Here is a 12,833-nt window from a genome sequence, read left to right as displayed (position 1 = left end):
TCCTAATTTTTCTTATTGCTATTAAAATTCTTGATCCCTTGAATCTTTACAATTGTTATTAACATTTTAGTCTTACCTTATTCAACCAGCACTCATTTTGTTGTACTTCTTGAGATATATTCTAATTTATCCATCTAGCTAGAATACCCAAATTATTTGACAAATAGAATAACATCAGATTAAAACTAGATCAACTACTTTTTATACCATATTTATTCCTTTTTTTTCTTTATATTTCCACCTTTTTTGTTTTTTCTTTTGCTTTCTTTTATCAGTTTCCTCTGGCTATTTATTTACTGATCTGATTTACCATAATAAACCAATTCACTATTTACAATTCACAATTTACCAATATTATTCTATATTATAATTGAAGTACATTCAATTAAATTCAACTCAATTTAATTAATGATTTTCAATAGTTAAATCTCACCAATTTTAGATTAATTACTTCCAAATATCAATCTGTATTCATTCTCCTGTCTGACATTAAATACCCAGCATTTAAAATCTAAAATCTAAAATATCTCTCTTTATTCCTAGTATCCACTTTTGACTTATTTATAAATACATTCATTCATTTATTTATTAACTGTCTTTTCCCACTCATAATGACAATACCCAATGATATTAACAACTTGATAACCCCTCCAACAAAAGAATCCTCAATCTCTGTCTGTGTAAGACTTCGTCCTTTTACTGAATCAGAATCCTCAAAATTAATAATTCAAAAAGACGACCAATTGTTTCTAGGTGATGGCGCTTTATCTTCCAATCCATCAAGAAGACAAAATTCAAGTAATTCCAATTTTGATAACAACAACAACAACAACAACAATAACAATAACAATAACATCGGTTATAATAGATACACTCCAAATGGTATAAGAAAAATTGTCGATATAGTCGACGAAAGAATGCTAATTTTTGATCCTTCAAATCAATCCAACCCTCTACAAAGAATGCAAAAGAACGCTTTTCCTTCTTCAAAATCAAGAATAAGAGAACATCGCTTTGTATTTGATCGCCTATTCGACCAAAGTTCAAACCAATTTGACGTCTTCAATTCAACTACAAAACCTCTATTGGACTCGGTTCTTGATGGGTTTAACGCCACTGTCTTTGCCTATGGTGCAACTGGTTGTGGGAAAACTCATACAATCTCTGGTAACCAAAATGATCCAGGCATTATCTTCCTTACGATGAAAGAATTGTTCAAAAGAATTGAACTCTTAAATGATACCAAAACCTTTGAAATCTCTCTCTCTTATTTGGAGATTTATAACGAATCAATCAAAGACTTGTTAGATCCTCTAAAAAACTCAAAATTACTAAATATTCGTGAAGATTCAAATAAAAAAGTCTTTGTGACTAACCTATCCATTCTTAAACCTAAAGATGTTAACCAAGTAATGGAAATGATCATCTTAGGTAACCAAAATAGAACAATGTCTCCAACTGAAGCAAACTTGACTTCTTCCAGATCTCATGCTGTTTTACAAATTAACATAGATCAAAAAAACAAAACTGCTCAGTTATCTGAAGAACATTGTTTTGCCACTTTATCAATAATAGATCTTGCAGGTAGTGAAAGAGCATCCGCTACTAAAAACAGAGGTGAAAGATTACATGAAGGTGCTAACATTAATAAATCCCTACTAGCTTTAGGTAATTGTATTAATGCTCTTTGCGATCCAAGAAAAAGAAACCATATCCCTTATAGAGACTCGAAATTAACCCGTTTATTGAAGTTTTCTCTTGGTGGTAATTGTAAAACTGTCATGATAGTGTGCATATCTCCATCATCTCAACATTATGACGAAACTTTAAACACCTTAAAATATGCTGATAGAGCCAAACAAATTAAGACAAAAATTACCAGAAATACTCAAAATTTAGATCGCCATATTAGTTCATATTTGAAAATGATCACTGAACAAAAACAAGAAATTGACGATTTACGAAAAAGAGAATTAAAAGTTGTCCAGCAACATTTAAACAATTATAAATCCAAAAAGGAAAATTGCCTTATTCAATTAATTAAATCAATTGATAACATCAAATCAATTTTAATTAACTACAATCATGAAAAATTAATCAAATCAAAATTGCTAGCTAAAAGAAAATTTTATTTAATTCAAAGAAACCAAATTCAAATGCTATTAGAATCTTTCAAGAAAATTTACAATTTTAGTAATAATCCAAAATTATCTCCAGATTTATTAGATTTGAAAAGTTCTTGTGAAGCTTTAATTAATTCAATATCTTTAAAAATTGATGAGTTGGAATCCAGATACCTTAATGAAGGTCTTTATCAAGTTCACAAAGTATTTAAGTCTAATACCAAGTTAATTTTAACAAAATTAAAAGAGCTTGATGAATGGTCTGATTACGAAACAAGTATCTTTAATGAGCAAATTAATTTATTAAAGAATAGTATGGAAAGTGAAATTCTTTATAATTCCTCCATTTTATTTGATAAAAGTGTAATGAAAAATGGGATTGAACTTTTAAAGCCTTTTGATTTTTTAACAGATTACTATTTTTTAACAATCAAAAAATTAACTGAAATTAACGCAATTGGTGACATGGATACAAATAGAGATGAAATGTTATCTTTAATTAATGAACTGCTTAATAGTTGCTATTCGGCTATTACCAAATTAAATGCTTATTCATTTGATGATATCTTGGAATTTAATTCGGTTCCAATTTCTTCACCAATTTCCTCGCCAAATTTAACCAAAAAGACATCAATGAGCAAGATTAGAAACAGTCCCCCATTAAAGTCGATTATTAATTTTAATTCACAGAACTCAAATATGGGGAATAATATTAATAATATTAATGGTATTAATAAAATTAATAGTATTAATAACTTTAATAATGTTAATCAGGATATAATTAACGGTAAAGCTACATATATTAATAGTAATGGGACTAATTTAATTTCCAATTTAAAGGGGAATTCGGGTATAGCATCGCCTAGTGTCAGCTCTAGCCAATATACATATAGCTCGACACCTAGGTTGAATCAAATTGCTAGATTTCAAGGACAATCATCACCAAGGTCAGTTTCGGTAACAAGTAATAGCAATGGAAGTATAATTACCAATTCCAATCCAAGTGCAAACAAGTATAAACACAAAGGATTTGGTGAAAAACGATTGTTATCACCATTATCTGTTACAATATCATCATCACCCAATAAATTTTTTAGAAAAAATTCATCGAAAAAAGTCAAATCACCAATAAGAAGTGGATATAATAAAGTTAAAAAAGTTCGATGGAATTTACCTAGCCTCCATAATACAAGCAGTGAGATTGATATCAATACAACATTTGAAGGCTCGTCAAATGATGAAGATGAAATAATGAAAGAACCATTTTCAGAACAATTGAATAATAAACTCAAAAAGGAACCAAAAATCAGGTCGACCTTTTTGTCCAAAGATACTATATTGGATAAAAAAGATAATAATAATAATGATAATAATAATAATAATAATAACAATAATAATAGTAATATAGTAGGTAGTATTAGTTTAAGTAGGATTAGACCAAGTATTGATGATAACCTAGATAGTAGTGATACCAAAGATTTCTCTTTGACAGAGATCTCATTGAATTCAAAACCTAGCAATAATGTATCAAATGGGACACTAACTCAAGATAGTTCAAATAAATCAGTTGCATCAAGTAATATTTCTTCACTGACATTGGCGTCCCGAACATCGTTGGATGGAGATACTAGTATGGGATCTATTATTTCGACATCGAGTACCAAATCAGCTCGTGAAAAGTTAAATGAAAAATTTAAGAATTTTGGAAAGAAATTTAAAAGAAATAGATCCAAGATTTCAGATGGAGCTAAGAAATATCTGAGTTCAGACTCTAATTTCAATGCTAGCAGTTCTCCAAATAAGCTATTTGGTGAAGATAGAAATGAAGCTGATAGCTCCAAGGCTAACATGTCGATCAGCAACGAATTTAATGCGAAAATTGATCTCAGTTCACCAGCAAGAATTGCACAAACACAACCCTCAGTGCGCTATTCCGATACCCATATGATTGAAACTGATTAAAGCAGTTTCTGTATTGTTTTTTTGTTTTATATTATTTTTGAGATACATTTTTCTACACCTCATCAGTATTCCTTGTTAATTCTTTTCGATTGTTTCAGTCGACTCTTTAATTTTGCGTTCTCAGTACTTTCTTTTTGGTGATATATTCTCATTCGTTTGTTTCGGTTTGTGATAGTCATTGTGGGGTTTATACGAAATACAATGTCTAGAACTCTCCTTTTTGTAGATGCAGCAGACGCAGCAGAAACTGACCTCGCTGCTGCAAAGCATCTGAATTATACTTATACGCGACAGAGTTGCCTTAACACCTATTGCTCTGCAGACTAGTTTAGTTATATCAGTCAAATGCAAATCTTCGCTATATAGATAAACCTCAGTAATAATAGTCTTGATGTTCGTCGAAATAACTAAATAATGCTAGAAACCTAACAGGTGCGCCAAACGCAGCCAAATAAAAAACAGATTTTCTAGGTAAGCAAATAATTAAATAAACAAAATGTAAAATAAAATGAAATGAAATGAAATGAAATGAAAATTGGTTGAATGACTGACGTGATTAAACAAATATAGAATATGTATTCTTATATTGTGTATGTTGATTAAATTAGCGTCAGCAGCATTTTGATATTTCTATTCTTTACGATTGTTTCCTGTATTGTTTTTCTTTTTCTTGTTCCGCCTCCGTTGTTTTCAACAATTTCCTTTTCAACTGTCCAAAATCTCTTGACACTTTCCAATGGAAGTATGAACGCCTTCGCAAACTATCGTTTGTGGTCTTAGCTGCTTGTTGCAATAGTCTGTCTGTTGTCTGATGAAAGGTGAAAGCGAAGGAATCGCTTTGATCGTTATATTTGGCAAGCAACTGTAAGAACTGGCAGGACTTTAGCGCCGGCGCCGCTGGTGGCTTTCGGTTGAGTCAAAACGTCGCGCTCTGCTCCGTTGCAACTTTCTGAGTGTTCTCACGACTCTCTTTCCTCAGAACCTTCACCTCCTTCACCTCCTTTACCTCTGGATAATACTGCTGTGGCCACCAGTGACCAGCTTCTTTCTATTTGTATCTGGGTTGCTGCCTCTTACTTTCTCTGCTATGAACTACAATTACTACAACCAAATCGACTCAGACGAGAACACCAACATATTTGGCGACAAGCCCATATCGGTCAGCATTTCTGCTGTCGACGATATTATAGATGATTACTTGGAGATAAACCCCTGGTCAAACGACTACGACGACTTGAAGATCATATCGACTGCAGGCAAAAATGGCACTTTCCAGAACATAGACAACAATCACCATAACAATACATACAACGAGGCCTACACCAACATCAACCACCCTTCAAAATACATTCGTGCTGACACTGACGATGACGACCGCCATAATGACACCAGAGACACCAACAAGCCTTTGCAGAAACCACCATTAACAAATACAACCAACACCAATATAACCACCACCATCAGCTCCCTTGATAGCACCACTACAACCAATAGCGTCAATGCCGAAAGTCCAAATTTCATAGATAATAACAGCATTAATAATAACAATAATAATCTCAATTTCATAGATAATAACACTTATACAGATTCAAAAAATACCCCAAATAATGAAGGTTTCCACACCATTTCTCCTGTCAACTCTCGGTCTGGTTTACATCGCATCAAGTCTATTCATAAAAGACCTTCTTCTCCACTATCAAAACGAAAGTCAATGTCTTCTCTCACCTCTCCATCCTCAAATAATCTTACTCACCATAAAAGATCCTCAACCCTCAAATCTCATCCACTTCCTCCACTACCTTTTCTTCCTCTATCCCCATCTCATTCTAATGGTAGTTCCACTCTTAAAAACAACTCTTCCACTTCATCTATCACCTCTAAATTCATCAAACAGCTTCCTTCTTTAAGTCCGGCAAAACAACAAAACAAATTCCAAATCCAAACGTCCCCCAAACTTATCTTGCCATCAGTTCAATTATCTCAAACTTCAAACTCTTCAATTCACTCTCAAGTTTTCTTATCTTCTTTTTATAAAACTAACCCAATCATTTTCTCCGTTTGCTTAGTAGACTTTAACCATTCACGAGGCCCTGAAATCGAATACTGGATTGATCAAAATGGTGTAATCGACATCAATAACCCTGATAATTCCCTTAATAATCAAAACTTGAAAAAAATATCATCAATGTGGCCGGTTTTGCCTTTTCAAGCTTTACCTGATGGTTCTCATGATTTTGAAGAAACCTTTTCCTATTTTACTTTATTGTATGACGAAAAAAATAAAAAAACTTTAAATTCAATATGTGAATCAAATGACTATACTTTCAAATCCGATAATAATAATAATAATAATAATAATAATAATAATAATAATAATAATAATAATAATAATAATAATAACAACAACAACAACAACAACAACAACAACAATATGGATAATAACCTAAACCATAATAAAGTTTTAAGATCCTTTAATGAAAATATTAACACCCTATTCGCAATTGCTTGTATAAGACAAATTGATGCTAATGACTTACTCGTAAAACACCCTGGTGTAACAAGATCAACTGTTCAAAAATCTGTTGTAATAATACTAAGAAAACCAATTTTCAATCAAATCAAGGAAAAATTAAGTATTATAACAAAGGCTCTTTTTCTACAACAGGATTTTACCGATAAAAAAATTCTAGATTCATTGTACGAAAACCTAGTGAGCCTCTACAATAATAGCAATAACAATAATAGCAATAATAATAATAACAACAACATTAACTCTGATAATGATAATACCAATGACAGCTATATAAATCTAACTTCACCACAAAAATTACTTCCACCACCAAATTCTACTTCAACCTCAATCTCAAATATAAACTCAAATTTGAATGAAAGCGACTTTTATTTCGGATTATCTTTAAGAGAATTAATCTTCAACTTTAAAAGAAACTCTCTCGTGATCTTTAAATCTCTACTATTGGAAAAAAAAATCTTATTCTTTGGTAAAAATATCGAAAAACTATGCAATCTACAATTATGCTTTCTTTCTTTAATTCCAGGTTTGTTACTAAATTTAAACGATTGTGGGTCTCCTTTTTTATATTTCAATGAATTTTTCCTTAAAAAATCAAATACCTTGAAAACTTCTGACCGTAAAAGTCTTTTGAAATTTGTTGGTCTTCCTTTACAATTATTTGAATTTGGCGGTATCTTTAATCCCTATGTTCCTTTACAACAATTAATTGATCTAACCAATAAAAATTTGAAATTTTATGTGGTTGGAAGCTCAAATTCTTTGCTACTAGATAACGCTACAAAAAAGAAATATTGCGACATACTAATTAACATTGACACATACTCTGTGGAAATTTTAAATGAAACCTTGAATTCTCCTCTACTTTTATCTTCTCTGGATAAAAAATTTATTGACCTAATCTATGTAAATGTCTCAAAATATTACAATCCAAAATCTTCAAATTCTTCTTCCACTCAGGATTCAAGTAACGTTTTTAATAATAATAGCAACAATAATAAAAAGGCTCTTCTTGAAAGCAACGATGGCATATCGGCTGGCTCAAAATTTTCTGGAAGTGAAGATTACATAAGATCAGCGTTTGAAGACTATTTAATTGGTTTAATATCATCAATCAAATATCATAACTATGTTAAATTAAATAATAAAAGACATTTCAAACATTCTGATTTGCCCAACTCATTGATACTTCCTAATATTGAAAACAATAATATTAATAATTTTAGTTTTGCTTGGATTAAAGAATGGCTAAAAACAAATAATTATGCCATATTAAATAAACTAACCGATGACGAAATATTTCTAATATTCGAACCCTTGCATGTCGTGATGTCAGAAATCTATCAGCAAGAGTTAACTAACGCCAACTTGACTAATTCTTCTATGATATCAAACTTTTTTCAAACAAAATTCACCAAAAATTTTAAAAAATCACTGCATTATAATCAACCGCTAAATGATGTTGATCATCATAAATGACTGGAAATATAATACTTAATTAAACATTAATTTTTTTTTTTTTGAATTCTTAACGTTTAATTTTGAGAATGGACATTACTAAAATGCTTTCTCTGTTGTTTTTCATTTTTTCTTCCGTTTATCTACTTTTTATTGGTTTTTTATTAAATTTTTAATTTTTCTACATATTTTTTTTTGCAATTTTATCAATTTTCTAGCAATGAATTTAGTTTGTGGTTTTGTTATTTTATTAAGGTTATAGACTAATTCAGTATTATATTATATATAATTTATTTTGCTTGTTTCAACTAAAAAACATTTCTCTGTATCATCCAAAGTTGATTCTTAGTTTTTTAATAATATTTTTCAATATCGTTATTTTTTCTTTACTTTAAATTAAATATAAAAGTGAGAACTCTATCTAAATATCAACTTCAAACGATAATATAATAATATATTTAATCATTCTAAATAACGTATGATATTAGTTCTTAAAAGATCACCCAAAATTTAGAATAGAACGTCGATTCAAACGTTATTCACATTATTTACAGTATCTTACACAAGATCCAAGTTGATAGGTACAGTCTGGTAAATGGTAGCAAACATTTTTTTGAGTACAACTTGCATCTCTGTAAAATGTATTTTGAATTTTAAGTCTTAAGCAAATACAAAGCTTCTTTACCCAATCTACAGAAAAACAGATGCAAAAGCAACTACAAGTATTATTGAATAAACTTATTAGTGAAGATTAATACAGAACCTAAAAATCTGACTATTCGATTGATTTGAAAACAACTAATAGCAGTTTTTAAATGAACTTTGTGATTCTTGATATTAAAATTTATCTAATTATATTTCTTGCTGTTTTTTCCATTACTGCAGTTTCTGATTTGAAACAGTTAAGTTGTGTACAGTATTTAATAATTGACAATTTATAACAACATCGGAAGGCTAGTTGCTCTATTAATTTGAAAACAGAAATATTAAAAGACTTTTCAGTAAGCAAATTTTTTTGAGCGTATTGATGTTGCGAGCCAGCCGGATCTGTAGACTGGGTCTCTACCGATCCCTCGGAATTAGTTGCCGGTCTGCTCGCGTGACGCTTCGGGGTCTAGCCCAGTCCCATATATAAGAAGCTGGGGATCTCTTCTACGTTCTTCCTTTCCATATACTTCACCTTAATATATTATCATGGATTCGCTACAACGTTTGGTTTTGATGTTAGTTTTGGGCAGATGTTGATTTTGATGTTGAGACTGATGTATGTGTTGATTATGTGTTTTTTGGGTTGGTTATGAAATTCATTTTTTAAGTTTTTCATTTAATTTAACAAACTTTGATTTTAATCATGAATCAAAGAATCCAATTTAATGTATTTTATATCTTTGAAAATGTTTTGATTCATTTGATCATTTAAAGATAATTTTTTCTTTATTTTGTCAATATCTGTATTATCAGTTGGTTTTTGTTTTTGTGATTGAATAATCTTTTTTTGAATTGAAGCAGGGTTAGAATCATTTGAATCATTACAAACATTATTATTATTATTATTATTATTATTATTATTATTATTATTATTATTATTATTATTATTATTATTATGAATATTATTGTAATAATCAATTTGTTTTTGTCTTTTAATTGAATGAGAAGTTGTGTTCTTACTTCTCATATTGAATTTTCCGGAATATATTACAAGTAAAACAAAAATGATTCCGGTAAAATGCATAAGCATTCTTAACATTGATTTTGATAGCAAATGAAAACAATAGGATATAACCAGCCTAAGAAAAGAACTTATAGAAGATATAAATATGCAAATTTAAAAGCATTGTAAATGTAATTTATTTTCAGTTTTAGTTGAAATAGTCTGAGGTTTTGCAAAAATTCAAAATTAAGGAGTGTAATGAAATTTTTATAGTCTTGATAGATTTAATATTTAAGATGAAGCTTATACCATTTGAGAGCAAAGACAAGTTTAAGAAAAATGTTTTTTTAATATTTGGCTATTTGTATTGTTATTATTAATATTAATATTATTAATATTATTGTTATTTCATTCAACTAGAGTTTTGAAAAATTTGGTTATAAAACTTTCCTGACCACAACAAACATAACTCAGATGGAAAATTATTGGAAAACCGTTGGAAAACCATTGGAAAACCGTTGGAAAATACATTGGAAAACGTTTTGATGAATTGTATAAGTTTTGAATTAATTTTTCTATTTCTAATAAATCTAGTGAAAGGTTCCACCTATATAGACTGATGGTAGTGGAATTGGTACGATTTATACATAAATTGTAGAAAAAAAACAAGAAAAAGGAAACATAATATTGCAATTATAACCAAATTCATAGGATACCGAAAACACTAATGATCTCAATTAAATTGTCCCCAATTAGCATTTATTTTGAAACTTTAACAAAACAAAATAAATTATGGGTTATGGGATCCATTTTTATTTTAGCTTGTTTATAGTTAATTTTGAAATTGTTTAGCTTATACTACTTTGTTTAATTTTGATTTGGAAATATTAATTTTTTCTTTTGAATTTAATCAGGCAAATTTTATTTCAGATTAAAACACTGTTATAGATCTTACTATGAAATCATGCTAAATGGACACAATGAAAAATTAATGAGGTTCAAAACAGAAAAGTGATTGCAAAATGTCACAGCATTGTTTTATGTTGTGTACCAAAACTCAGGTCTTACAAATGGGGCTCTCTGGCTTTGGAGCAAAACAATTAAGTTTCATTAATTATTATGTGAGTGAGTTCTTTCGAAACTTGATTGAAATATCTGGTACTTCTTCTTTGGGCCGTTTAAGAATCTTATGTAAGAATTCAGTAATTCTTTGTAACAACAACCTTGTTTGAATCCGGGAATTTCTATTTTCGGGTGCTACTGCATTTAGAAGTAACATAGAGCTGCCTCTTTGAGATAGATCCAGCCGTTTTGAAAATCCGGTGTGATATCCGCGAAATCCAACGGATAACTGCGGAACAGCAAAAAAAGGAAAGGAAGAGGAAAGGAAGAGGAAAGAGAAGGAGAAGAACCAGAAGGAGAAGAAGTAGAAGCAGAGGTAGAAGCAGCAGAAGTAGCAAAAGCAGACGAAGCAGACGAAGCAGACTTTTCAGTGGCCTATCTTAATCTTGCTAGCACCCAGCCCCAACTGCCTAACGTATCCAGCTTGTTCCAACCTGCTCCAGCAGCTGTTCACAAGTTGTGAGTATTTCTCACAATACTTCCAGAATTTTATTTCTTTCATTTCATTGTCCCAAACCTAATTCCAAACAGATCTCCTGTTATTCCACAACTCAAACAACTTCCATATTCCTAAACTTCTTTTTTTTTTATATATTCAAATAAAATTTTGCCTATTTTATTCACTCTTTTATTTACTACGTTTTTTGGTTTCTGGTGTCTACTGTCCACTGATTATTATCCTTATTCTCAGATATTTATATCGAATTATCATGAGAGGTATGTAATATCATCAGCATTAATACTGCTGCTATCAATAACACCATATCCATTCCACACCCATTACATATCGTCTGTCTCACTCATCCTCTTCCTTTTTCTTTCTCATCGCCTATACTAACAACGCATTCTCTTCTCCTAAGATTACAAACTAGTTGTCCTAGGTGCTGGTGGTGTAGGCAAATCCTCCATCACTGTTCAATTTGTCCAAGGTGTCTACATAGAGTCCTATGATCCAACTATTGAAGATTCCTACAGGAAGCAAATCGAGGTCGATGGCAGACCTTGCGACTTGGAGATTCTTGATACTGCTGGTGTTGCCCAATTTACTGCAATGCGAGAATTGTACATAAAATCTGGCAAAGGCTTCCTCTTGGTTTACTCTGTTACTGACGAAAACTCGTTGAAGGAATTGCTAGCAATCAGAGAACAGGTCCTCAGAATCAAAGACAACAAAAATGTCCCCATGGTCTTAATCGGCAACAAATGCGATCTTATAAACGATAGAACTCTCTCTCCTCAAGATGGTATAAACGTCAGCCAAAAATGGGGCAAAGTACCCTTTTATGAAACGTCAGCAAGGTTGAAGACTAACGTTGAAGAAGCCTTTATAGATGTTGTTCGACAAATCATGAAAAAGGAATCAACCACCTCAAATCTAAACAACTCTTCTTCCCAATTAATCAACAATAACGCAAACACAAACAACCAACAATCCTCAATTCTGCCAAATCTCAATGCTAATAACAAAAATAATCTTAATAAATCGTTATCCGTCAATAACAACTCAAACCCTCAAAACTTATCAAAAGAGAGATCAAATTTCAACTTAAACAACAACTCAAACAGATCTTCCTCTCAAAGCAATAATAACAATAATACAGTTAAAAAGAAACAGTCAAATGCTGTTTTAAATTCCAAAAAGAAAAAGAAAAAGAAGAAATCTTGTATTATTTTATAATTAATTTTTTCTTTCTTTTTTTTTCGCTTCACTTTTCATTCTTTATTCTAGTTTTATTCATTATACTAGTTATATTTATTTAATTGACAATTTTGAAATCAACCAATCAACCTTTTTTTCCACCTCTCTAAATCACCAATTTTCAATTTTTCCCTTTGTATTTTGTTCTTTTTAATTATTTTCTTTTGCTGTTTTGGATCTACAATTTTTCTTTATCTATTTTACTAATAATTTATCACCATTTTAATCACTATTATTCTTATTATTATTATTATTATTATTACTATGATTATTACTATGATTATTACT

The 12,833-nt window shown here is 30.4% G+C and overlaps 4 protein-coding genes across 4 annotated transcripts; 3 read left to right on the top strand and 1 right to left on the bottom strand.

The window, feature by feature from the left end:
* Positions 1 to 611: 611 nt before the first annotated feature.
* On the top strand, positions 612 to 2,489 carry KIP3 (tubulin-dependent ATPase KIP3; the record flags this gene model as incomplete). The annotated part of the gene is made up of 1 exon (XM_020190956.1): positions 612 to 2,489. A coding segment is annotated over one exon (1,878 nt), but the record flags the coding sequence as incomplete, so codon positions are not given.
* A 2,683-nt stretch (positions 2,490 to 5,172) lies between these two features.
* Positions 5,173 to 8,094, top strand: ASCRUDRAFT_82940 (uncharacterized protein; the record flags this gene model as incomplete). Its single annotated transcript, XM_020194795.1, has 1 exon — positions 5,173 to 8,094. The coding sequence occupies one exon, from the start codon at positions 5,173 to 5,175 to the stop codon at positions 8,092 to 8,094; it is 2,922 nt and encodes a 973-aa protein (XP_020044444.1).
* A 1,324-nt stretch (positions 8,095 to 9,418) lies between these two features.
* Positions 9,419 to 9,748, bottom strand: ASCRUDRAFT_10407 (uncharacterized protein; the record flags this gene model as incomplete). The annotated part of the gene is made up of 1 exon (XM_020188584.1): positions 9,419 to 9,748. One exon carries the CDS (start codon positions 9,746 to 9,748, stop codon positions 9,419 to 9,421), a length of 330 nt encoding a protein of 109 aa, XP_020044443.1.
* A 1,957-nt stretch (positions 9,749 to 11,705) lies between these two features.
* Positions 11,706 to 12,218, top strand: RSR1 (Ras family GTPase RSR1; the record flags this gene model as incomplete). Its single annotated transcript, XM_020190061.1, has 1 exon — positions 11,706 to 12,218. A coding segment is annotated over one exon (513 nt), but the record flags the coding sequence as incomplete, so codon positions are not given.
* Between the last annotated feature and the right edge of the window lie 615 nt (positions 12,219 to 12,833).

Source organism: Ascoidea rubescens (assembly GCF_001661345.1).
Source record: "Ascoidea rubescens DSM 1968 unplaced genomic scaffold ASCRUscaffold_20, whole genome shotgun sequence".
NCBI classification, from domain to species: Eukaryota; Fungi; Ascomycota; class Saccharomycetes; order Ascoideales; family Ascoideaceae; genus Ascoidea; species Ascoidea rubescens.
Note: the sequence above shows the minus strand (reverse complement) of the source record. Positions and strands in the feature narration are given on the sequence as shown.